General features: G+C 46.0%; 2 protein-coding genes across 2 annotated transcripts in view; one reads left to right on the plus strand and one right to left on the minus strand.

Annotated features, from left to right (window-relative positions):
* Positions 1 to 27,123, plus strand: part of LOC310757072 (uncharacterized protein) — a 238,572-nt gene that overhangs the window by 77,160 nt on the left and 134,289 nt on the right. The gene's annotated exons all lie outside the window — the stretch shown is intronic.
* LOC310756506 (uncharacterized protein) lies at positions 1,767 to 15,127 on the minus strand. Its single transcript, XM_083600695.1, has 3 exons — positions 15,002 to 15,127; positions 11,130 to 11,303; positions 1,767 to 4,498 (listed from the first exon to the last, which is right to left on the minus strand). The coding sequence occupies exons 2-3, from the start codon at positions 11,260 to 11,262 to the stop codon at positions 2,034 to 2,036; spliced, it is 2,598 nt and encodes an 865-aa protein (XP_083456821.1). The 5' UTR covers positions 11,263 to 11,303; positions 15,002 to 15,127; the 3' UTR covers positions 1,767 to 2,033.

A 27,123-nucleotide genomic window follows, 5' to 3' on the forward strand; every position in this document is an offset into this window, starting at 1 on the left:
GCAGATTGTCTCGATACCTGGCTCTTGCTCCACCATGGAATCTGAGAGGCAGCAAAATCACTTTGCCGATTGGTAGCCCTCCTACTCAGCCATTAAGAAGCAGAGGTACTTCTGTTTATTTGAGTGAAATTAGAACTAATATACAGACGTGCTGGAACAGAAGGAACAAGATCATAAACTGATACAAAGCAAAAACGATTCAAACCGCAAAAAAAAGACTTCCTTCGATGTAAAATATGGTATGGGGTGGGAGCCTTTACTCTTTCTTTATATATATATCATGTTTGCAACATAAATGATTCAGCAGCACGCACACACACACCCCGAATGCTAACAAACTGATAAAAAGCAAGAGGTGATAAAAGAGAATGGGATTATACTTATGGATTACAATGAAAAAGAGAACTATGTGACAAAATTGAAATGGATTTAAAGTCCCAAACTTTCACTGTATTGCTATGGAAGGAAATGGAGTTTGAGCTTTGATGATCGGCTAAGGCTTTGGCAGGATGCCAGGTCGTTCTTGAGAGAGTTGGACGGAAGGAGAAGCTGGAGTCTGGCCAGAGCTTTGGCGGGACGCCAGATTACTCTCTATCTAGACTCAAACAATAACAAAAAAGGGAGAGAAGATGGCGTGTGACGCAGTTGAAATTACAGCCTCATTCTCTGGTAAGACTGTATTTCAACAAAGTCTCTCCATATCTTCAAACAAGCTGATACCTTGCCAAGGACCGCACCATTAAACATCAAATTCTCAAGTTTTTTAAATGAAGTTTCACTTGCATTCCATTTAATTAATTGAATCTTTCTCCATGAGGCTTGCCAAATCATGAAGTAGGTGTCAGTACTGCAGTGTTTCATTCTTTCATTGCACAGTGTGACACTGTGCCTTTAATTGCCTAATTACCTAATGTATTGTTGTGTGAGAACGGGAGCGATTTCTATATCTCCTCCTCCTCCCCTCTGGTCCTTGCAACTGGCTTTTGCTGAAGGATACGGCTGCGTGAGTCAGCTCGTCGCTCTGTTGACTTATTATCTTCTCGATGCTGCATTCCAACCAGAGTCTGCTTCTGCTGTACTCTGCTACTACGGGCGAAGTTCCTCACCATTCGGACAAGTGAGGGAGGGCGTTGGCCCAACAGTAGCAAGGATGAAAAAAGATGAGACGCTCACCTCACATCTTCTGTAGCAGAGCGACAATAGTCCTTTCAAAGTCCGAATTCAAATCTTTGTTGAAAAACAGGAATGCTCCCGCTCATGGCGTTGGCATTGGAGAGTGTCCAATTCGTGCAATGCTAAACACCCAGCGCCCCTGCCTCCACTGTAGCGAGCGGCAGATATCGGACGGCGTGCGGGTGAAGGCACGTGCGCCCCATCCCTGCGGGGTTCAACAGGGATAATTACCCCCAGATTCACCTTCTTTAATTGCACGACTAGGGTCCGGTGTCCTGGGAAAGCAGCCAAACGCCATAGGCCATCACACCAGAAGTCTTCTCCAAAGTCTTTTTTTATATTTTCTCTCTGATAGTAAGAGCTGACAGTGAAAACCTAAACATTAGGAAGAACTTCCTGACAGTAAGAGCTGTTTGACAGTGGAATTTGCTGCCAAGGAGTGTGGTGGAGTCTCCTTCTTTGGAGGTCTTTAAGCAGAGGCTTGACAACCATATGTCAGGAGTGCTCTGATGGTGTTTCCTGCTTGGCAGGGGGTTGGACTCGATGGCCCTTGTGGTCTCTTCCAACTCTATGATTCTATGATTCTATGAAAAGGAACTCTCTCTGAAGGGGGTGGATCTTCATTGGGGGGTTTTAAGAAGAAGTTGGATGGCCACCTGTCATGGATGCTTGAAATGAGAATTCTGGAAGGGGTTGGACTAGATTCTGAATCTATGATTCTATACTTCACCCTGGTGTGAGATCTTAAATTGACTTTTTAACAACTGAAATTTTATACACATTCCATGTGCTGATATGCTTTCAACCCCGTATGAATTATTTGGTGGGCCGTGAATGAATCTTTTCCCACATTTCAAACACTAAACCGTTTTCTCTCTTGTATGGATTCTTTGATGGGAAGTGAGATTGGTGCTATGACTGAAGCTCTTCCCACATTCCAAGCACTGATAGGGTTTCTCCCCTGTATGAATTCTTTGATGGGAAGTGAGATTCCCCTCCTGACTGAAGCTCTTCCCACTTTCCAAGCACTGATAGGGTTTCTCCCCTGTATGAATTCTTTGATGGCAAGTGAGATGGGACCTCTGACTGAAGCTCTTTCCACATTCCAAGCACTGATAGGGTTTCTCCCCTGTATGAATTCTTTGATGGGAAGTGAGTTTACCACTAAGACGAAAGCTCTTTCCACATTCCAAGCACTGATAGGGTTTCTCCCCTGTATGAATTCTTTGATGGGAAGTGAGTTCACCACTCAGACGAAAGTTATTTCCACATTCCAAGCACTGATAGGGTTTCTGCCCTGTATGAATTCTTTGATGGGAAGTGAGACTATCCTTCCGATTGAAGCTCTTTCCACACTCCAAGCACTGATAGGGTTTCTCCCCTGTATGAATTCTTTGATGGGAAGTGAGATCACCACTCAGACGAAAGCTCTTTCCACACTCCAAGCAGTGATAGGGTTTCTGCCCTGTATGAATTATTTGATGGGAAGTGAGACTATCCTTCCGATTGAAGCTCTTTCCACACTCCAAGCACTGATAGGGTTTCTCCCCTGTATGAATTCTTTGATGGGAAGTGAGATCACCACTCAGACGAAAGCTCTTTCCACATTCGAAGCACTGATAGGGTTTCTCCCCTGTATGAATTCTTTGATGGCAAGTGAGATCACCACTCAACCGAAAGCTCTTTCCACATTCGAAGCACTGATAGGGTTTCTCCCCTGTATGAATTCTTTGATGGGAAGTGAGATCACCACTCAGACGAAAGCTCTTTCCACATTCGAAGCACTGATAGGGTTTCTCCCCTGTATGAATTCTTTGATGGCAAGTGAGATCACCACTCAGACGAAAGCTCTTTCCACACTCCAAGCAGTGATAGGGTTTCTCCCCTGTATGAATTATTTGATGGGAAGTGAGACTATCCTTCCGATTGAATCTCTTTCCACACTCCAAGCAGTGATAGGGTTTCTCCCCTGTATGAATTCTTTGATGGGAAGTGAGTTTACCACTCAGACGAAAGCTCTTTCCACATTCGAAGCACTGATAGGGTTTCTCCCCTGTATGAATTATTTGATGGCAAGTGAGATGCGCCCTCTGACTGAAGTTCTTCCCACATTCCAAGCACTGAAAGGGTTTCTTCCCTGTATGAATTCGTTTATGGGAAGTGAGATTGGCGCTGTAACTGAAGCTCTTTCCACATTCCAAGCACTGATAGGGTTTCTCCCCTGTATGAATTCTTTGATGGCAAGTGAGATTGGAGCTATTAGTGAAGCTCTTCCCACATTCCAAGCACTGAAAGGGTTTCTCCCCTGTATGAATTCTTTGATGGGAAGTGAGATCACCACTCAGACGAAAGCTCTTTCCACATTCCAAGCACTGATAGGGTTTCTCCCCTGTATGAACTCTTTGATGGGAAGTGAGATGGACCCTCTGACTGAAGCTCTTCCCACATTCCAAGCACTGAAAGGGTTTCTCCCCTGTATGAATTCTTTGATGGGAAGTGAGATTGGCGCTGTAACTGAAGCTCTTCCCACATTCCAAGCACTGATAGGGTTTCTTCCCTGTATGAATTCTTTGATGGGAAGTGAGATGGGAGCTCATCCTGAAGCTCTTTCCACATTCCAAGCACTGATAGGGTTTCTCCCCTTTATGAATTCTTTGATGGGAAGTGAGACTATCCTTCCAATTGAAGCTCTTTTCACACTCCAAGCACTGATAGGGTTTCTCCCCTTTATGAATTCTTTGATGGGAAGTGAGATGGGAGCTCGTCCTGAAGCTCTTCCCACATTCCAAGCACTGATAGGGTTTCTCCCCTGTATGAATTCTGTGATGCAAAGTGAGACTATCCTTCCGATTGAAGCTCTTTTCACACTCCAAGCACTGATAGGGTTTCTCCCCTTTATGAATTCTTTGATGGGAAGTGAGATTATCCTTCCGATTGAAGCTCTTTTCACACTCCAAGCACTGATAGGGTTTCTCCCCTGTATGAATTATTTGATGGGAAATGAGATTCCCCTCCTGACTGAAGCGCTTCCCACATTCCAAGCACTGATAGGGTTTCTCCCCTGTATGAACTCTTTGATGGGAAGTGAGATTCTGGCGGTAACTGAAGTTCTTTCCACACTCCAAGCACTGATACGATTTCTCCCTACTCTGTGTTCTTTCGTGTGAAGTGAGGGTATGCCTTCGAATGAAGCTCTTTCTTTGACGGGAGGTGCACTGGGAGCTCTGACGGATGTTCTCTCCACACTCTGAATATTTATATGACTTCTCCGCTATGTGGATTCTGTTGTGCTCCCCCTTGTTCTTCCCTTCTAATTTATCACCATCTGCAATAAAGAGAGAAGCTAATTAGAGTCTCAGGAGGAAATGGGAACTCCAGATTATTGAACAATGTTAATGAATGCTTGTGATAGAGGAAGAACTGAAGAGAATTAGATGTGAGGCCTTACTATAGGTTTTACTGTTTTTGTTTTCTGGTATTAACTGAGATATTTCTTGGCTTTTATCTGGGATAGATTTTGTTCTGGCATCATCATCATCATCATAATAATTTATTATTTGTACCCCGCCCATCTGGCTGGGTTTCCCCAGCCACTCTGAGCGGCTTCCAACAAAGATGAAAGATACACTAAAATGTCACATATTAAAAACTTCCCTGAACAGGGCTGCCTTCAGATGTCTTCTGAATGTCAGGTAGATGTTTATCGCTTTGACATCTGATGGGAGGGCGTTCCATAGGGCGGGCGCCACTACCGAGAAGGCCCTCTGCCTGGTTCCCTATAACTTGGCCTCTCGCAGTGAGGGAACCGCCAGAAGGCCCTCGGAGCTGGACCTCAGTGTCCGGGCAGAACGATGGGGGAGGAGACGCTCCTTCAGATATACTGAACCGAGGCCATTTAGGGCTTTAAAGGTCAGCACCAACACTTTGAATTGTGCTCGGAAACGTACTGGGAGCCATTGTAGGTCTTTCAAGACCGGTGTTATATGGTCTCGGCGGCCGCTCCCAGTCACCAGTCTAGCTGCCGCATTCTGCATTAGTTGTAGTTTCCGGGTCACCTTCAAAGGTAGCCCCACGTAGAGCGCAGTGCAGTAGTCCAAGCGGGAGATAACCAGAGCATGTACCACTCTGGCGAGACAGTCTGCAGGCAGATAGGGTCTCAGCCTACGTACCAGATGGAGCTGGTAAACAGCTGCCCTGGATACAGATTTGACCTGTGCCTCCATGGACAGCTGTGAGTCCAAAATGACTCCCAGGCTGCGCACCTGGTCCTTCAGGGGCACAGTTACCCCATTCAGGACCAGGGAATCCTCCACACCTGCCCGCCTCCTGTCTCCCAAAAACAGTACTTCTGTCTTGTCAGGATTCAACCTCAATCTGTTAGCCGCCATCCATCCTCCAACCGCTTCCAGACACTCACACAGAACCTTCACCGCCTTCACTGGTTCTGATTTAAAAGAGAGGTAGAGCTGGGTATCATCCGCATACTGATGAACACCCAGCCCAAACCGCCTGATGATCTCTCCCAGCGGCTGCATGTAAATGTTGAAAAGCATGGGGGAGAGGACAGAACCCTGAGGCACCCCACAAGTGAGAGCCCAGGGGTCTGAACACTCATCCCCCACCACCACTTTCTGAACACAGCCCAGGAGGAAGGAGCGGAACCACTGTATGACAGTGCCTCCAGCTCCCAGCCCCTGAAGACGGTCCAGAAGGATGTTATGGTCGATGGTATCAAACGCCGCTGAGAGATCCAGCAGAACTAGGAAACAGCTCTCACCTTTGTCCCTAGCCCGCCGGAGATCATCAACCAGTGCGACCAAGGCAGTTTCAGTCCCATGATGAGGCCTGAATCCCGACTGGAAGGGATCCAAATGGTCCGCTTCTTCCAGGCGTGTCTGGAGTTGTTCAGCAACCACTCGCTCAATCACCTTGCCCAAGAATGGTAGATTTGAGACTGGGCGATAATTGGTCATCGTGGCTGCATTTAAAGATGGTTTTTAAAGAAGCAGTTTAATAACCGCCTCTTTCAGCGGGTCTGGGAAGGATCCCTCACGGAGGGAAGCATTCACCACCCCACGAAGCCCATCGCCCAGTCCTTCCCGGCTAGCTTTTATAAGCCAGGATGGGCAAGGATCCAGGAGACAGGTGGTTGGCTTCACTCGTCCAAGCAGCCTGTCCACATCCTCGGAGGTAACAGATTGGAATTGATCCCACACAATTTGACTAGACATGACTCTAGCACTCTCCCGCCCCGGCCCTGCTCCCACGGTGGAGTCTACTTCTTCCCGAATCTGAGCGATTTTATCTGCAAAAAACTTTGCAAAATCATTGCAGGAGATCATGTGGCCCGTACTGGGCCGCGATGTAGCAGGTGGTTCCGCTAAATTGTGAACCACCTGAAAAAGTCTCCTGCTGCTGTTTTCTGCAGATGCAATAGAGGCAGCGAAGAAAGTCTTCTTCGCCGTCGCTATCGCCACTTGGTAGGCTCGACGTTGAGCTCTAACCTGTGTCCGGTCAGATTCGGAATGAGTTATCCGCCACCGGCGCTCTAGCCATCTCAACGATTGTTTCATTGCCCTCAGATCCGTGGAAAACCACGGGGCTCTCCGGGCTCCATGCAGTCGGAGAGGGCGCTTCGGAGCCAAACAGTCAATAGCCCCGGTTAACTCCACATTCCAGCGGGCCACCAGGGAATCAGCTGAAAGGCCATCAACATGGGATAAAGCATCCCCTACCACTCTCTGGTAACCATTTGGATCCATTAAGTGGCGGGGGCGGACCATCCAAATCGGTCCCACCTCCCTGCAGAGGGGATGGGTCGCGGAGAAGTCCAGTTGCACCAGGAAGTGATCTGACCATGGCACTTCTTTCGTTTCGCTTTTACTTAGTGTCAGATCACCAACATCCATAGAGGTAAACACCCGGTCCAAGGCATGTCCGCGGCTATGGGTTGGGCCAGACTTATTCAGGGACAGCCTCATGGAGGCCATGCTTTCAATTAAGTCCCGAGCGGCCCCTTGTAAGGTCGTGTCGGCATGGATGTTAAAATCCCCTAGGACAACCAAGCTAGGTGTCTCCAGGACAACATCCGCCACAACCTGAAGCAGCTCGGGCAGGGAATCCTTGGTGCAGCGGGGAGGTCAGTACACCAATAGGAATCCTGTACTGCCCCTATTGCCCAACTTCCAGAACATGCACTCGGAAAACTGGGTCTTCCCAATAGGACGCCTGGTGCAAACTAATGACTTCCTAAAAATCACTGCAACCCCCCCTCCCCACCCACATGACCTGGGTTGCTGTGCGTAAGAGAAACCTGGTGGACAAGCAGCGGCAAGGACAGGCCCATCTGCTTCATCCAACCAAGTCTCTGTTACACATGCCAGGTCAAGTCCTCCATCCATGATCAATTCATGGATGGCAGTATTCTTATGAATCATTGACCTGGCATTGCACAGCAACACTTTCAGGTCATGTGGATATCCCTTGCTGATTCTAGTATCCATCCGGTCAGGACCAGACCCGGAGGCAGGAATAGTCCTCAGACAACGACTAAACCTGCCTCCTCTGTAATGACATGGTCTGGTCTTAGTGTAACTCCTCCTCCTACCCGTGATCACCGAGATCGGTTGTCCCAGTGCATCCCCCCCTGTGGAACATGCCCCAGCCATTTTGTGGGCTGAGGCCCACTCCCCAGCAGCCCTGACCCCTCCCCTTAAGAACAAAATAACACATTAAAAAAAAATAAAACAATACAAAAAGAAAACAATAAAAATTACAAAAACATAAAATCAAACAAATTTCCAGGCCCAATAAACATCCATCCCACCCCCACCCACCCCACATACAAAAAATTCAAAAGAAAAATTTTAAAACATTTTAAAAGCACTCTGCACCCCTCCAGCAGTAACAGCAACTGTCCTAGTGAGGCCCGTCAGGCCCTGCCCTGGGCCAGGTGGTGAGTGGCAGGAAGGAGCAGGGCCCCCAGACACTCACACAGGAGAGTCCTCCTGGGCAGCGGAGCACAGCAGTCCTTATGAGGCTTCAGGCCCCGCCCCGGGCCAGATGGTGAGTGGCAGGAAGGAGCAGGGCCCTCAGACACTCACACAGGAGAGTCCTCCTGGGCAGCAGAGCGCAGCAGTCCCTGTGAGGCTTCAGGCCCCGCCCTGGGCCAGATGGTGAGTGGCAGGAAGGAGCAGGGCCCTCAGACACTCACACAGGAGAGTCCACTCCATGATCATGGAATCCACTCCATCTGCAATCACATATTATGTTCCAACAGGGATCATAGTAACATCTTCACCTGAACACTCCCCATCAGAAGTTATTTCAATCTGGTTGGTCCAAATTTTAATTGACAGATGGCAATATATACAACTTAGAAGTATATTCAACTCGGATCAAAAGAAAGGATTTGCAAAAGAAGATTCGGAATTTAAAGTCACAGTGATAAAGAACAACAATTGTTATCCAAAACCTGTAATCTTTTATTGGACTGGGAATTGATGGAGGAAGAAGTGAAAGAAACAATGATTAAATGGTCTCAGGATCTCGGACATACTATCTATCTAGAGCAATGGGAGAAACTCTGGCGAGAGGATATACGATTTACTGCCTCATATACAATTAAAGAACATTTTGTAAAGATGTTCTATAGGTGGTACTTAACGCCAGTTAAGCTGGCAAAGATATACAAATTGAAATCCAACCTCTGTTGGAGATGTGGTGGAGAAATAGGAACAACAATACATATGTGGTGGAGGTGTGAGGAAATTAAGAAATTTTGGATAGCAGTACACGAAGAACTAAAGAAGATGTTGAAAATATCAATAACAAAGAAACCAGAGACATATCTCCTTGGATTGAGAGATGAAGAGATACCACGGGGGGGGGGGGGGGATTTTTCTATATGCAAGTACTGTGAGGAGAATCAGAATTTACAGGGTTAAACAGTTCTGTGTGACGTCTCACATTCTGAGGCGTGGTTTTGTTCACATACGGGAATCTTTCTTTGTGTGGGAGTTGCTTTCGTTTTTAGCTGTCGAGCCGAGGAGATGTCCACTCGATCTCCAGGTTGATTTATGATGTATTTCTGTACAATGATTAAAGACTTCTTAGATGAGCAAGAAGCCTGCGTACAGCCTTGGATTTATCACCCACCCAAGGCACGACCGCTGCTGCGAAACTCGGCTTGGAGCCAGGAAGACAGCTTAAGGCTCACAGTTGGCAGGGAGAGTTGGCACAGGAAAGTGTGGCGGATGCCATTACATCCCACAAGTACAGCTGCTGGAATAGTGATTGCTGCTCGGTGGAAGTCACAAACTATACCCACAAAGGAGGAATGGATTTGTAAACTAAATGAATATTTAATTCTGGCAAAATTAACTGCTATAAGAAGAAATCAGTCGAATCAAAAATTTAAAAAGGAGTGGAAATGTTTTGATGAATATATGGCAAAATATTGCTCAAGAAAAGATACGCTAATATGCCTAGATTAAAATGTGAAGTACTGGATGGAAGAAAAATTAGTAAGGAAAGATAATAAGAATATGAAGATGATTTGAGAAGGTTGTAGAATGCAAAGATTATTGTAAATTGTATAATGTGGAGGAAATCCAGTGGGGGCGGAGGGAAGTGGGGGGAGGAGGGAGAAAAGGATAATATGATGGATTGAGGAAATAGAAATGTAAATGTATGGGGGGATGGGGAGGAAATGGTGTTGGCTTTGGTACATCTGTATTGTAAAGTAATATGTGAAAACCAATAAATAAATAATAATTTAAAAAAATTAAAACAGGAAAATATTTAAATTTATACGTAAATCTCTTTCTTCACTTTGAACCCCCCCCTCCCATTTTCATGATAAGACCAACTCTGTATTGTTTCGTTGGTAACAGAAGAGGAAAAATGACTATTACTCACTTAATCTAAGCACAACGGCCACAAGCGCTTCAGTCTAGGCATTTGGCTCTGTGATGTTGAATGTTCTCTGTGCTCTCCTGTTTCCCCTTTTTTTGTTTCAGTTGAAAGCAATTCATGGACCCAGGACTCATACACTGACCACTAATGATGAACTATATGTTATAGATACTCCTGCAAATTTATTCTGCTATGTTTGAGATATACAGGCTCAGCCTACATATTTGTATCATCTATTATTCCTATCTTCCTTGTTTTATAAAGTTAATAAAAGTTATACAAAAAGAAGAGAAAAAGGCAACACACGGAGGCCCCATCTGAGTTCACACTGCACAGCAGGATCAGGTTCCTTTAAGGCAGGGGTGTCAAACTCAAATTCATCGGGGGGCCGCATCAGCAGTTTGGTCACCCTCAAAGGGCCGGTTGTTCAGGCAGCCGTTGGATCTGTCACATCGCAGGATGGCATGCGCTCAATATAAAAACAAGTGGAGGTTCCCTGAATGCATGTAAAGAGGAGGTTTCCTGTGTAGAACGGCCGGCGCCGCTAGAGGGCAGACGTTCTCTGGCTTGTAGGCTGCCGCGCATGCGCTGAAGAGGCGGCTTTCTTGTGTCCAAAAAAAAGGCGGGAATAAAAGGTGAAGGCTGGCGGCCGGCGGCGGCTACATGGGCCACATGACGAGGTCTGGCGGGCCGGATTCGGCATGCGGGCCTTGTGTTTGACACCCGTGCTTTAAGGGGTCCAGTGCTGCGTGATGGATCAGTGTCTGAAATTGGTAGGGCATTCAGATCACAGAACTGGTTTTAGACATTTTGAGCTGCCAATACATCGCATAGGCGGGGAGCTGTGCTGTATTCCTAGCTCAAATTGCCTGCAGATGACAAAGGCGCAGGCAGGCAGGCAGGTGGGGCAGCCCGAAAAGGTGCTCCCCTTCTCCATCTCCATCCGCCTGCCTGCCTCCCCCCACCCCTAGCTGAACAAACCCCAATTCCTCTCCGGCTTCATCCCTCTACGTCCCCATCTCCACTCTCCTGGAACTCACCAGATCTCTCGGAGGTCCCTGGGAGGGAGTGCTCAGAGGTTGTGGGGAGGGATGCAGGAGACAACCTGACCAGGTCATCCGTCCATCTTCCCTCTTCCATCTCCTCTAGCTTGACAGGATCCGTCTCACTCATCCTTCCTGAAGAGTCAAGGAGCCAAAAGAAGCTGCAGGGTCCTGGGAGAGAGGAAGAAGCAAAGGGAGCCTCAGAGGCCCTGCAGGGATTCTCCTGCCCTAGATATTCTCCTGCCCCTGGAGAAGCACAAATGGGGCAGCCCCTTCCCAACAGAAGCCCATTTCTAAACCTCTCTAGTGGTTTCAATTTCCTCAATTACTTAATTCGTTCCACAGGTCTGTACTTAACCTGAAACTGTTCTTAACCTGAAGCACCACTTTAGCTAATGGGGCCTCCTGCTGCCACTGTGCCGCTGGAGCACAATTTCTGTTCTCACCCTGAAGCAAAGTTCTTAACCTGAAGCACTATTTCTGGGTTCACGGAGTCTGTAACCTGAAGCGTATGGAACCCGAAGTACCACTGTACATGTACTGTAGGTGCCTGCATGCTGGGTTCTTTGTATGCAGAGCCCAGTTCACAATCTTGGAGCTCTCTCATTGCAAGCCAGGCAGGTGTTGTGGCCATATTTGCCTCTTGCATGGGGACCAAATCTTTGGGGAAGCTTTTCATCTCCAATTGGTAGGAAAGAGGGTTCATTAACCTGCTGGTGGGGGGAGGTGGCTCTTCAGCCCATAAATTCAACTCACGGTGGAATATCTGGTGGGCTGGATCTGGAGCACAAAGGGTCAAGTTCTACTTGCATCAGCCCTTGTGTTCCTTCTTCAAACTCATTAGGCAGAAACGTCAGAGGTCCAATCTGGAGAATATTTCATTCTGGGCTACTTATGGCAGAGCACAGAAGACATGCAATCCATTCTTTTCAGTTCTGTCAAGTAGGTCCTTCCCTAGATTTCTCAAGTGCAAGGACCCAAGGGTCTTTGAGTTAGGGGGTTCCTTGGGGTCCAGGTCAGCTGGCTAGTCAGGATTGTCACCTGCAGAGTATATGTCAACTAAAGGACAATAGTCCGCCTTGGATTGAGGACTTTCTGGAGGTGTTGCTGAATGTGGAAGCAGAGGAGCTGGTGATGCCACATTTTGGAATAATCTTGAGACTGATACACCACTCCTCCTTAGATATTCTCTGTGCTTATACACTATATTCACAAACTTTACGCTCCTCTTGTGACAAGATTCCCAAAGGCTTAGGGTAGCTTGAGAGAAGTAGCTTATTTTGAGACAGCACCCATTTCCAATTCTTTTTTATCAAAACCCTCTCCCTAGTTGGTTTTGTTTTGGCTTCTGACAGGACATCAGACCATTTGATAACCTTGCATATCGTTTCATATTGATATAAGGATCTGGTGTGCAAATTCCAGTAGAGTACAAACTTCTAAAGTCTTCTGTCTGGAGCAAGAGCTACACTCAAGCAGGTTAAAAAGTTTTTTAAAGTTTTACTACGAAGCGGCAGCTTTCTGCTGGCTGAAAGAATGGCTACTTCTTGAAAACACAGACATTTTGGATTTGGAAGGTTTTAATAACGTTTTTGGGTGGCATGCATATTTGTGGTATGACAAGGTTAAAGCACATAAAGGTTTTAAAAATCATATTGTCAGAAAAGCACTACTAAATGTCTGGGACAGATATAAAGACTTGCTGGAAAATAAAACTCCAAGGTGGCTGTCGCCAATGGAAGCTAAGGCAGTTAAAAAGTTAAATATGGAGTCCAAGTGGCCAAGATACTGGGAAATTTTGGAAAAGGAAGGGGACAAATTGAGATTGCAGAGTTTTGAGAAATTAAAAGGGAAGGTGAGAGACTGGTTCCACTACCATCAAATAAATGAAGCGTTTAAACTGGACAGTAAAATTGGCTTCCAGGTGGAAAAATCAAAATTGGAGACAGAACTGTTAGAACCCAGTACTAAGAATTTGTCCAAAATGTACAATTTGCTGCTGAAATGGAATACACAAGATGAAACGGTTAAATCGGTCATGATTAAATGGGCTCAGGACATTGGTCATAATATTTTGTTTGCTGATTGGGAAAAGTTGTGGACCACCGGGATAAAATTTACGGCATGTAATGCCTTAAGAGAAAACATTATGAAAATGATATATAGGTGGTACATAACCCCAGTCAAGCTTGCAAAGATTTACCATGTGCCTGACAATAAATGTTGGAAATGTAAAGAAACTGAAGGTACATTTTTTCATCTTTGGTGGACCTGCCCGAAGATTAAGGCATTCTGGGAAATGATCTATAATGAACTTAAAAAGGTATTTAAATATACTTTCCCCAAGAAACCAGAGGCCTTTCTCTTGGGTATTGTCGGCCAAGGGGTGTTAAAGACGGATATAACTTTCTTTATGTATGCTACAACAGCAGCTAGAATACTCATTGCGAAGTACTGGAAGACGCAAGAACTACCCACACTGGAAGAATGGCAGATGAAGGTGATAGACTATATGGGCTTGGCAGAAATGACGAGCAGAATCCGAAACCAGGGAAGAGAAGCAGCGCAAGAAGAATGGAAAAAATTCAAGGACTATTTAAAGAAATATCATAAAGTTAATGAAAGTTAGAATGATGTTGGACTGGAAAGTAAATGGTTACTATTAGCAATGGTTAAGACAAGGAAAATAAGGAAGAATAGTCTAAATTTAAATTAAAATAAGGGAAGATTTGCTGAACAATCGATAAGAATTTGGAATACAGAAAGGGGAGGCATGAGGAAGTCGGGGAAGATAGGATATGAAATTAGGATATGAAATGATACATGTTTTTTGTTTTGTTTTTGTTTTTGTATGTTTATGTTTGTTGTATTGTGTTTATATGGAAAAATAAAAATATTTTTTTTTAAAAAAAAAGTTTTTTAAAGTCAACTTTTTTATGTTGCACTATTTTGTAATTTTTAACATTAGTTCCTCTACTTGTTTAGCCTGGATTTGGCCTTGAGTCGCTTGAGCTCCTGGTCTCAGTGCCAGAGATGACTTAGCAGTTGAGCTGCCTGGGCCCAAAACCTCTTTCTGCTCATCCTTAGAGCTGCTGAGAGATCCTATAAGGTCAGTAATAGGATCTGGCTCCTGCTGTTTCTTAGCCAACTCCTCATTTTCCTTATTCACGTAAAATGGAGTAATTTTTGCTTGTGCTTTCTTAGAGAAGCTCTCTTTGGAGGAGGGTCTGTGGCACTTGGGGAGAGAACATAAATTTTGTAACTACTCTGGGTCAACACTGTCTTTCCCCTTAGTTCCTCATCAAGTTTCCTGATATCATTAATAATAATAATAATACTAGCCTGAGGAAGAAATTGAGCCTGAAATGATTGAACAATGCAAATGAATGTTTGTGAAAGAGGAAGAAGGGAAGGGAGTTACTGCCTTTTTTGGCTGGTATTATCTAACTTATTTATGGGACCCAGAGATTCAAAAAGCCTGGCTCGTTCCAGGAATGGATTTAATTTGGCTCAGTCGTGGAATCCGCTCCATCTCCAAGCTCAGTCATTTCTTAGCTCAACCAAAAACAGACAGATGCAGAAAGGGAAACAGAAAATTAGACAGGATGTACCTCCATGTCCTTAATATCTCTGAAGCCTACATTGAAGAAGGCCTGGGAAGCTCAGACCAGCCTCCTCATGGTTGGAAAAGGCAGGACTGGTGGAAGAATATTCCCAGACAGAACAGGAGATACATCTCCTATTGAGAGTTGTGGGTGTGTTAACATCTCAGATGCTGCAGGTGGCGCTATGGGGCTCCCTCAAAATAGAGGAGGTTTGTCCTGTATGGAATTTCAAAACTGATCTTATGATCCAGCAGGGAGCCTTACCTGAGAGGCCACGATCCCAGGATTCTCCTCCTTGACTTCCTTCTGCAGAGCTCTCTGGTCAGGATCCAGCAAAGCCCAATCCTCCTCTGTGAAAGGAACAGCTATGTCTTCAAAGCACACTGGACCCTACGAGAAAAAGGGAGAATAAAGATGATCTTCTACACATTGCTCTGTTCTTTTCTGAAACCATTTTGTTGTGTATTTAAATGATGGGTATTAATCTCTGTGTAGGTGGGGGATTCACAGAATAGTAATTTTATTATCTACGCAGCACTCATCTTCAAGTAAATCTTTGCAAGCATTCCCATTTTCCAGATGGAAGGACCTCCTCTCTCTTCATCTGGTGGGGTGGACCCTCCCCCTGCCCTCAAGCCAACTTCAAGGGGCACCAGGAGGGGGAGGGGAGGGAATGTTGGTTGGTTGGCATCCGTCTGTCTTAGGAGACCATGGAAGAGTGTGTCTTTGGGAGTGAGATCCAGTTGTTGGAAGGTAACAGCACCAGCTGTGGGTGTGGAGACCGACAGGGGAGAGACATAAACAACTACCTGACATTCAGAAGACATCTTAAGGCAGCCCTGCTCAGGGAAGTTTTTAATGTATGACATATTAGTGTCTTTTTCGTTTTTGTGGAAGCCGCCCAGAGTGGCTGGGGAAACCCGGCCAGATGGGCGGGGTGCAAATAAATTATTATTATTATTATTATTATTATTATTATTATTATTATTATTAGTTGTTGCATCTGGGACACAGGAAGTGGTCTGGAGATGCAGACGGGCTTTTCTCCTCCCTGTGCTCCCCCCACATGGGAATGTTCCCGTCTGTCTACATCCTCTGTTCACAAAGGTGACTTTTCCCTCCCTCTCTTGGGGGTTTATTTGCCTGCCCACTTTTCCTTGACCCCAAACCCCCTCCCTAAAAAGGAAGAGCAGAGCTGCATATTTCCTCCGAACTGGCCCCCTCCCTGGCTTGGCAGAGAGGACGAGGGAGGACCCTCTGCTCCCCGACTTGGGGGTCTCCCCCCACCAGGCATGATCTGCCCCCTCCCTGCCCCCTGGGACCCCCTTTTCCCCACTGCACCCTCAGGGGAAGAGAGAGGAGACTCACCCGAGTCCAGGAGGGGCTTTTGCAAAGGAGAGAGAAGAAAGCAGGAAGGGAGGGAGGACCTTCAGCCCCTCCTCTTCCCGTCCTCTCTAGGACTCCCGCTCTGCTCCTCTTAACCCTTGCCAAGCCCAGCCCTCCCTCTCCCCTCGGAGACGGGGCTTCCCCAGGAGTCTCCTGCAAGGGAAAGAGGAATCCCAGATCCAAGTCCGGCGCCCGCAGCTCCAGAGTCTTCCCTCCAGCTCCCCATCTTCCCTGGGGCAGCCCGGAATTGGGGAGGCCGAGCTGGGGTCCCTTGGACTGGGAGGCTGGCAGGCCCAGCTTGGCTTCTTCCGGGCTCTGGAGTCAGACTTGGGGGGCCCTTTCCCCCCTCTCAGTCCGCCCCCCACACCCAGGGGGTCCCCTCAGCCCTCCTTCTTGGGGGTCTCCCTCCGCCCCCCCTCTCAGTCCGCCCCCCACACCCAGGGGGTCCCCTCAGCCCTCCTTCTTGGGGGTCTCCCTCCGCTCCCCCTCTCAGTCCGCCCCCCACCCCCAGGGGGTCCCCTCAGCCCTCCTTCTTGGGGGTCTCCCTCCGCTCCCCCTCTCAGTCCGCCCCCCACACCCAGGGGTCCCCTCAGCCCTCCTTCTTGGGGGTCTCCCTCCGCCCCCCCTCTCAGTCAGACACCCACACCCAGGGGGTCCCCTCAGCCCTCCTTCTTGGGGTCTCCCTCTGCTCCCCCCTCTCAGTCCGCCCCCCACACCCAGGGGGTCCCCTCAGCCCTCCTTCTTGGGGGTCTCCCTCCGCTCCCCCCCTCAGACACCCAGGAGGTCCCCTCAGCCCTCCTTCTTGGGGGTCTCCCTCCGCTCCCCCCCTCAGTCCGCCCCCACACCCAGGGGGTCCCCTCAGCCCTCCTTCTTGGGGGTCTCCCTCCGCTCCCCCCCTCAGTCCGCCCCCCACACCCGGGGGGTCCCTTCATCCCTCCTTCTTGGGGGTCTCCCTCCGCTCCCCCCTCTCAGTCCGCCCCCCACACCCAGGGGGTCCCCTCAGCCCTCCTTCTTGGGGGTCTCCCTCCGCTCCCCCCTCTCAGTCCGCCCCCCACACCCAGGGGGTCCCCTCAGCCCTCCTTCTTGGGGGTCTCCCTCCGCTCCCCCCCTCAGTCCGCCCCCCACACCCGGGGGGTCCCCTCAGCCCTCCTTCTTGGGGGTCTCCCTCCGCTCCCCCCCTCAGTCCGCCCCCCACACCCAGGGGGTCCCCTCAGCCCTCCTTCTTGGGGGTCTCCCTCCGCCCCCCACACCCAGGGGGTCCCCTCAGCCCTCCTTCTTGGGGGTCTCCCTCCGCCCCCCACACCCAGGGGGTCCCCTCAGCCCTCCTTCTTGGGGGTCTCCCTTCCCTCCCCCCAGCTTCTCCCCTTGAACTCCCGCCTGACTCCTCTTCCTCTCCTCCCCACCTTCCCCTCCAACTCCCCCCTCAGACCATCCCTCAGAAAAACCGCCTTGCCTTTTCCCGCCAAAAGGGCAGGCTCCGCCCCCCGCTGGCATGGCAGCCAATCAGAGCGAGGCTCCAGGAAATTTCTGAGGGACTAAGTCCGCTGACTGGCCTGGCTCTGCTGTCCATCACAGGCCCAACCAAGGGGGGCATCCGGCAGCTGCCCTATATCTCTAGAGATCATCTACGTCTGTCAGTTACCTATAAATCCATTTTAGGGTTTGAGATCGTTTGAAATAACTGTGCCGGGTGCCAGAGCCCCACGAGGCCTAGGTTTAATAAACAGTAGTAATAAATGGATGGCGGAAAAGTCTGGGAAGGGGCAAGAGCCCCTCTCTGCCCCCCTCAAGGCTCCTCTCAGGTTCATCAAGGGTCAAAGGCCTCCTCCATTTCTGGAGGGCCAGGAAGTGAGTGGCCCCTGCAGCTTCGCCTGCTGGAAAGGGGGCGACATGCAAGAGGCCAGCCTGGCAGGGTTGTTGTGGAAGGAGGAGCTCCTGGGAGGAAAGGAGGTGCGAGGGAAGTGCCATTCTGTCAGTAAAGTGCCTCCGTCCCTCACTCCTCCTCCAAAAGAGAACCAGGGGTGTGTATATATATCTAGGTAGGTAGGTAGGTAGGTAGATGATAGAGATAGATAGATATGGGAGCCAAACAGTACAAATTGAAAGCATTTGCTGATGACTTGGTATTGACTTTACAGGAGCCAGAATCAAGCACTAAAAGAGTATAAGAATTAATTCAAGAATTTGGACAGGTAGCAGGCTTTAAGTTGAATAAGACGAAAACTAAAGTTTTAGAGAAAAATTTAACTGAGATTGAGAGAGATAAGTTTCAGAAGGAGACAGGATTGACATTGGTCAAGAAAGTGAAATATTTAGGGGTTAACATGACTGCTAAGAATGTGAATCTATTTAAGGATAATTATGAAGTGAAAAAGGATTTAGAAATATGGTCAAATTTGAAGCTATCGTTGTTAGGCCGAATTGCTGTGATAAAAATGAATGTACTGCCAAGAATGCTGTTTTTGTTTCAAACATTGCAAATTTTGGACAAAATGGACTGTTTCAAGAAGTGGCAGAGAGATATCTCTAGATTTGTCTGGCAGGGCAAGAAACCTCAAATAAAATTTAAGATATTAACTGATGCTAAGGAAAGAGGTGGATTTGCGCTGCCAGACCTTAAACTTTATTATGAATCAGCCGCATTTTGTTGGCTGAGAGAATGGATGCTTCTTGAAAACACGGATGAGTTGGATTTGGAAGGCTTTAACAATGTATATGGTTGGCATGCATATCTGTGGTATGATAAGGTTAAAGCACACAAAGCGTTCAAAAACCATATTGTCAGAAAAGCACTGTTTAATGTTTGGATAATATATAAGGACTTGTTAGAAAATAAAACCCCAAGATGGTTGTCACTAATGGAAGCAAAGGCTCAGAAAAAACTCAATATGGAGGCCAAATGACCGAAGTATTGGGAAATTTTAGAACAAGAGGGTGACAGATTAAAATTGCAGAGCTTTGAAAAATTAAAAAACAGAGTACGAGATTGGCTCCATTATTATCAAATAATGGAGGCATATAATTTGGACAAAAAATTAGGTTTCCAGGTAGAAAAATCAAAATTGGAAACAGAATTGTTAGACCCTAAAGTTAAGAATTTGTCAAGAATGTATAACTTGCTGTTGAAATGGAATACTCAAGATGAAACGGTGAAATCTGCTATGATTAAATGGGCACAAGATGTTGGACATAATATTATGATGGCTGACTGGGAACAATTATGGACCACTGGTATGAAGTTTACGGCATGTAATGCCTTAAAAGAGAATTTAATGAAAATGATCTATAGGTGGTACATAACACCAGTCAAGCTTGCAAAAATATATCATTTGCCCGATAATAAATGTTGGAAATGTAATGAAACTGAAGGCACATTCTTTCACCTTTGGTGGACATGCCCAAAGATTAAGGCATTCTGGGAGATGATCTATAATGAAATGAAAAAGGTATTTAAATATACCTTCCTGAAGAAACCAGAGGCCTTTCTCCTGGGCATGGTCGGCCAATTGGTGCCAAGGAAAGATAGGATTTTTTTTTATGTACGCCACAACAGCAGCAAGAATACTTATCGCAAAGTACTGGAAGACACAAGATCTACCTACCAGGGAAGAATGGCAGATGAAGCTGATGGACTACATGGAACTGGCGGAAATGACTGGCAGAATCCGAGACCAGGGAGAAGAGTCGGTGGAAGAAGATTGGAAAAAATTTAAAGTATATTTACAAAAACATTGCAAAATTAATGAATGTTAGAAGGATGCTGGAATGAAGTTATATGGTTTTAGCAGAAATGTAATAAAGAATTAAGTAAAAGCTGATTGATAATGGGTTAAAATGAAAAATTTAAGGTTAGACCGTTAAGATAAATTATAGAACAAAAATTGAGAAAGATGGAAAGAATTTGCTGAAACAATTAATTGAACTAGAATACAAAAAAGGGAGGTGCGAGGAGGTCGATGAAACAAGTAAAATGAAAGGTAAAGTTATGGAATATTAGATGTGTGTTTTAGTGTTATTGTTTTTTTCGCTGTATTGTTGTATTGTTTTTTTATGCTTTTCTTTTTATGTATTGTAATGTATGTCTTGTTACCAAAATTTTGTTGTTGTTTTTCTTTTTCCTTTTGTAATTTTTAAACTTATAATAAATATCATTTAAAAAAAAAAGATAGAGATAGATAGATAGATGATAGATAGATAGATAGATAGAGCCCTAAACGGCCTCGGTCCAGTATATCTGAAGGAGCGTCTCCACCCCCATTCTTCTGCCCGGACACAGAGGTCCAGCGCCGAGGGCCTTCTGGCGGTTCCCTCACTGCAAGAAGCCAAGTTACAGGGAACCAGGCAGAGGGCCTTCTCGGTAGTGGCGCCCTCCCTGTGGAACACCCTCCCACCAGATGCCAAAGAGATCAACAACTACCAGACTTTTAGAAGACATCTGAAGGGAAGTTCAGGGAAGTTTTTAATGTTTGATGTATTACAGTATTTTGATATTTTTTTTGAAGCCGCCCAGAGTGGCTGGGGAAGCCCAACCAGATGGGCGGGGTATAGATAATAAATTATTATTATTATTATTATTATTATTATTATTATTGAGATGTATGTGTGTATAACAGACAGGCACAAAATTTGGCCGCCGGCCCTTCCTCCCGCTCCAAACATAGAAGGACCGGTTGCCCTGACCCAACATGGCCTCTGCTCTTTCTGGCCTCCGTGGCAGCCTCCACTCCGGGACGGCCCTCCTCGCGCGGTGAATGGATGGGAGAAGTCAACTTAGACTTGGACTTGGAGGCTGTCAGGGCCTGAAGCGCAGCAGGACAGGCCCAGCTTTTCTCCAGCTCCGGTTGCCCAAAAGCAGCTGCTCCCCTTCAGGCCGATGTTCCCCTTTCTAGAAATGGGGGCCTAATGCTTCCCTCACTTTCTGCTCCCTTCCCTGAGTACTTTCACCATTCCATGCTTTGGACGCAGCCCCGCTTCCCAGGCGGAACAGCAGGCTTAAGGGCACCAGGAATATGTACCCTTTATGAACTCCAGAGGGGAGCTTCTTGCTCCTCTTGTGACAAGATTCCCAAAGGCTGAGGGTAGCTTGAGAGAACAAGCCTCTTTTGAGACAGCAGCAATTTCCATTTCTTGCTTTTCAAAACCCACAAACGCTCTGCTAGGATTCTTCCAGAAGGTTCTACAAGTATCTATCAGGATGGTAAGAATTTTATTACAGTGAGCCAGAAAGGATGTTATGTGTTCCATGTCCTCTGTTAGTACTACAAGCCATCCAGTGACTGATAATCCCTCCTCATTTCTCCGAAAAGGTTGGGAGAAGGAGTCTTCTATCCTTGCTTTAGCATTTCCTGAGGATACATCTGAAATTTGCTTTCACATTAGTTTGTCTACTTGTTTAGCCTGAATAGGGGAGAGACATGTGTTGTTGCATCTGGGACACAGGAAGTGGTCCGGCTTTGCAGATGCAGATGCAGACGGGCTTTTCTTCTCCCTGTCCCCCCCCCCCCATGTGGGAATGTTCTCGTCTGTCTACATCCTCTGTTCACAAAGGTGACTTTTCCCTCCCTCTGAAGGGGGTTTATTTCCTTGACCCAAAGCCCCCTCCCCCAAAAGGAAGGCAGCATCTGGATCCCAAGGAAGAACAGCTGCAGTCCTCCTGTGGCCTTATGAGGCTTTGCCCTCGGGTGGGAAAAATCTTGCGCCCGGGAAAGGGAAAATGGGAGTCAACAGACACTCAAGGAATAGTTTGGGAGAAAAAGCTTTATTTCTACCATCCATGAACTGGTAGAAGGAGCAAGTGTGATAACTCACAAACAAGCACGAGTTCACAGCCATTTGCACAGAGCATCTATTCCCCTTCCAGTTCCCTCCCCTTTCTCCTCCTTCGGAAAAGTTCTGCCCCATGTCTCCTGAGCATGAACAGAAAGCTCCTGTCTTGGGACTATTTTGGACTGTTCCCAGGAAAAGGGGGTGAGAAACCAAAGGGGGTTTCAGAGTGTTCAGATATGTTTCATTCTCCTGTTCTGGCATAGTTCCCAGAAAGAAAGTTGCAATCTGGATTTAACAAGGCCACTGGCCTTAGAAACAAAAAGCCTTTGAGAAACAAAGGACTCTGTTCTCCACCTTCGTCTCAGTCTTTTTGTTACAGCAAGAGCAATATGTTTAGCTAATGCTTTTAGCCTTAGAGAGAGAAAAAAGAAGAAGAAGAGGAAGAAGAGTTTGGATTTGATATCCCGCCTTTCACTCCCTTTAAGGAGTCTCAAAGCGGCTAACATTCTCCTTTCCCTTCCTCCCCCACAACAAACACTCTGTGAGGTGAGTGGGGCTGAGAGACTTCAGAGAAGCGTGACTGGACCAAGGTCACCCAGCAGCTGCAGGTGGAGGAGCGGAGACGCGAACCCGGTTCCCCAGATTACGAATCTACCACTCTGAACCACTACACCACACTGGCTTTGAGAGTGCAGTTTGAGAGTGCCTGAGGCGAGGCTTGGAGGCCTGGCTGGGGGGGGGGAATTCACAAAGAGTTTTAGGGTTTTTAGGGTAACCTGACTGTCTTTCTTCACTCCTGCGAACTGGCCCCTCCCTGGCTTGGCAGAGAGGACAAAGGAGGACCCTCTGCTCCCTGACTTGGGGGTCTCTCCCCATCAGGCATGATCTGAGCAGGGACCCCCATGCCCCCTCCCTGCACCCCGGGTAGTGGCATAACAAGGTCAGGGGGTACCTGGTGTGGAAAAGTTTTTGTCACCTCCCCAATATTGACCTTTGGTTTTTTGCCCGCAAAAATGTTTTGACTTTATTTCACATTTTCTTACAAAGGATTGTGGATTCTGGGCCTCTGATAACAAGTAGGCCACTGTGGACAGATGCTTAAATCTGCAGGATGCATTGTTTTTTGGCTTGTGTTGTTTTATTTATATTTATTGTTTATTTATTTCATAAAATTTATTTTAAAAAACCTGCAAAGTTGTTTACCAATACAAAAAAACAAAAAAAACCCCAACAGAAGTAAAATCAAGAAAAATTAAAAACCCTACTTTAAAACAGAGAAAAGCTAAAATACTAAAAGAGATTAAAATTACTTCAGCTTCCGAAGCATCTGGGTATGCTTGCCTAAACAAGAATGCTTTTAGCCACTGCCTGAAAAGAGTCTAGCAAAGGCACGTGCTTTGTGGCAAGAGGCAGGGAGTTCCAAAGGGCAGGTGCTGCCACACTAAACAACGCAGTGCTGGAAAGGGGGTGAAAGGCAAGCGGCCAGCCTCGCAGGGTTGTGGAAGGCTGGGAGGAAAGGAGGTGCCGTGGAAATGCCATTCTAGAAGTAAAGAGCCTCCGTCTCTCACTCCTCCTCCAAACGAGAGCCAGGTGTGTGTGTGTGTGTGTGTGTGTGTGTAAACATATAGAGTGAGGGGGGAAAGTATTTGATCCCCCACTAAATTTGGGTTTTTTGCCCTCTGACGAAGAAATGCCTAGTCCACAATATTAAAGGTAGGTTTACTGTAGCTGTGAGACAGAAGAACAACTGAGAAACCCAGAAGACAAAAGTCAAAGATTGATGAGGGTTTTTTTTGTTCTTGTTCCTACTTTTCTCTCTTTTATTTATTCCCAATATCATCCCAATCTTAATCCTTTATCTTATCTTGACAGCCACTGGCATGCAACTTTCATTGTATTTAACAGATCAATATGCAAATTAACATGCAAGATGAACATTTTGTTCTTGTTGTTGTTGTCCATCAATTGTTTTCGGTGCAGTCCCTCCTCAGAAGGCCCTATTTCATTCCACCGTCTTACCTTCCAGGACTCTGGGCTGTCTTCCAGCTTCCCTTTGTTTAGTTAAAATTAAGACACATGTAATGTATTTGAACGAACTGATATTTTCCCAAACCGAAGAATCTTCTGTAAGAGACCACATTGTGGGATAGATTTCACAGTTAATAATTGTTTGGTTCCTCTACAATCCAAGCTTGCCCCCCCTGAGCCCTAAGGGAAGCGTACAAAGATTCACCTTCACTTTTATAAATCCATATACGACAAAAGTCCGTGCAAGCTGATGTGGTTTCCTGTGTGCAATATTCCGAAGTTGTAATCTGTCGGTTGTCTGCAGCCCCCTTTGAGAGGGACCCCTTTTTTTTCTAATGTGCCATCATTTGCGCCGTTTTAGCATCCCCAGCTGAAAACATACTTAATCTTACATGACATTATGTTTGCTGACTGGGAACAGTTATGGACCACCGGAATGAAGTTTACGGCATGTAATGCCCTAAGAGAGAATATTATGAAAATGATTTATAGGTGGTACATGACCCCAGTCAAGCTTGCAAAAATCTACCATTTGCCCAATAATAAATGTTGGAAGTGTAATGAATCTGAAGGTACTTTCTATCACCTTTGGTGGACGTGCCCAAGGATTAAGGCCTTCTGGGAAATGATCTATAATGAAATTAAGAAGGTGCTTAAGTGTACCTTTCATAAGAAACCAGAGGCTTTTCTCCTGGGCATGGTAGGCCAATTGGTGTCAAAGAAAGATAGGACGTTTTTTATGTATGCTACAACAGCAGCAAGAGTTCTCCTAGCAAAGTATTGGAAGATGTCAGGGAACTGCCATCTGAGGCACAGGAGGTGAAAGGGCTCACGGAGGGTGAGAGAGACCATTCAGCTGAGGAGGGAACCAGCAGGGGGAGAAGTGGAGTTCCAAGGGAAAGTGAGTCGGAGGGAGGGCTCAGAGACACTTCAAGCGAGAACAGTGGGGAGGTTTCAGGACCTCCTATAGGGACACCCACTCCTCGCCGGAAACTGTCACGCCGAGAGTCCAGAAGACGCGTTTCCGTTAAGGAGCTTTTATGCTGGAAGAAGTTCCGTAAACGCCCACTGTCCGATTCAACGAGCGACTGATGGAGCCATGCTTAAGGAGCTCCGTCACAGACAGAGGTTTGTGGACTTAGCCAAACTCTGAGGGACTAGGATTTTACGCACAAGCAGCTCACCATCCCATCACAGAAGACACAAGAACTAACCACGCTGGAAGAGTGGCAGACGAAGGTGATTGACTACATGGGACTGGCGGAAATGACGGGCAGAATCCGAGACCAAGGGAAAGAGACGGTGGAAGAAGACTGGAAGAAATTTAAATTTTATCTTAAAAATTGTTGTAAAATTAGTGAGTGATAAAATGTCATGGGTAAAGCATAGCAGATTTGCAGCGATAAATGATTGGACAAGTGGGGAAAAAAGGGGTTAAAGAAAGGGAATTACAAGTAATTTAGATCAGGGGTTGCTGAAAAAGTTTTAAACAAGGATGCAGAAAAGGGAGGCATGGGGAAGTCGTTGAAATTGGGTACAAGAAAAAATTTATGAAATTATACATGTTTATATGTTTGTTTGTTTGTGTATTGTTGTTTGTAATGTCTTATAATATATGTTGAAAAGCCAATAAAAATTTTATAAAAAATAATAATGAAAACATACTTAATCTTGTACAGTGGTACCTCGGGTTACATACGCTTCAGGTTACAGACTCTGCTAACCCAGAAATAGTGCTTCAGGTTAAGAACTCTGGGGTTGCAGTTTTCAGGCTTGGGGACAGGATGGTGACTGTTTTTTGCACCAAGTTCTGTCCATAAACCCCACTGAGTACAATGGGATCTACTCTAGGTCATTACTGTGCAGACCATGCCAGCCTTATGAAGTGGGGTGAGGAGCAAAAAAAATGAAATGGAAATCAATGGAGATGTTTAGAAATGGGGCTTCTGGTTCCGGTCTGCCTTAATGGATGCTGCTCCCATGATAGCAGAGATTGATAGAATAAGCAAGGATGATTGGAGGGTAATTGTCCTTGCAAGCTCCCCCCAGGGCCCAAGGGGGAGTGAGCTTCACTCACAGATTGTCTCGATACCTGGTTTTTGCTCCACCATGGAATCTGAGAGGCAGCAAAATCACTTTGCCGATTGGTAGCCCTCCTACTCAACCATTAAGAAGCAGAGGTACTTCTGTTTATCAGAGCAAAATTAGAACTAATATACAGACACGTGCTGGAACAGAAGGAACAAGATCATAAACTGCTAAATTGAAACAGATACAAAGCGAAAATAATTCAAACTGCAAAAAAGACTTCCTTCGATGTAAAATATGGTGGGGGGGGGAGCCTTTACCCTTTCTTTATATATATATATATCATGTTTGCAACATAAATGATTCAGCAGTACACACACACACCCAAATGCTAACAAACTGATAAAAAGCAAGAGGTGATAAAAGAGAATGGGATTATACTTCTGGATTACAATGAAAAAGAGAAGTATGTGACAAAATTGAAATGGATTTAAAGTCCCGAACTTTCACTGTATTCCTATGGAAGGAAATGGAGTCTTGGGACTGGCTGAGATGACCGGCAGAATCCGAGACCAAGGGAAAGAGATGGTGGAAGAAGACTGGAAGAAATTTAAAGTTTACCTTAAGAACTGTTGTAAAATTAATGAGTGCTAAAATGTTTTGAGTAATGCAAAATAGAATTGCAGCGATAAACAATTGGACATGGGAAAAAGGATTTAAAGGAAGTGCCATAAGTAAATAAAATTAGGGGTTGCTGGAAAAATTTAAAACAAGGATGCAGAAAAAGGAGGTATGGGGAAGTCGTTGAAAGAAGGTTTAAGGAAAAGAAGGTTAAGAAATTATACATGTTTATATGTTTGTTTGTTTTTGTATTGTTTTGTATTGTTATTTAATATGTATTGGAAAATTAATAAAAATTTATTTAAAAAAAAAAAGGAAATGGAGTCTGAGCTTTGATGATCGGCTAAGGCTTTGGCAGGACGCCAGATCTGGTAACACTGTATTTGAACAAAGTCTCTCCATATCTTCAAACAAGCAGATACCTTGCCAATAATAATTAGAGCCCTCCACAAAGGACCGCACCATTAGACATCAAATTCTCAAGTTTTTTTAAATATAGTTTCACTTGCATTCCATTTCATTAATTGACTCTTTCTCCATGAGGCTTGCCAAATCAT

Source organism: Podarcis filfolensis (genome assembly GCF_964270895.1).
Source record: "Podarcis filfolensis genome assembly, chromosome: 2".
Classification (NCBI taxonomy): Eukaryota; Metazoa; Chordata; class Lepidosauria; order Squamata; family Lacertidae; genus Podarcis; species Podarcis filfolensis.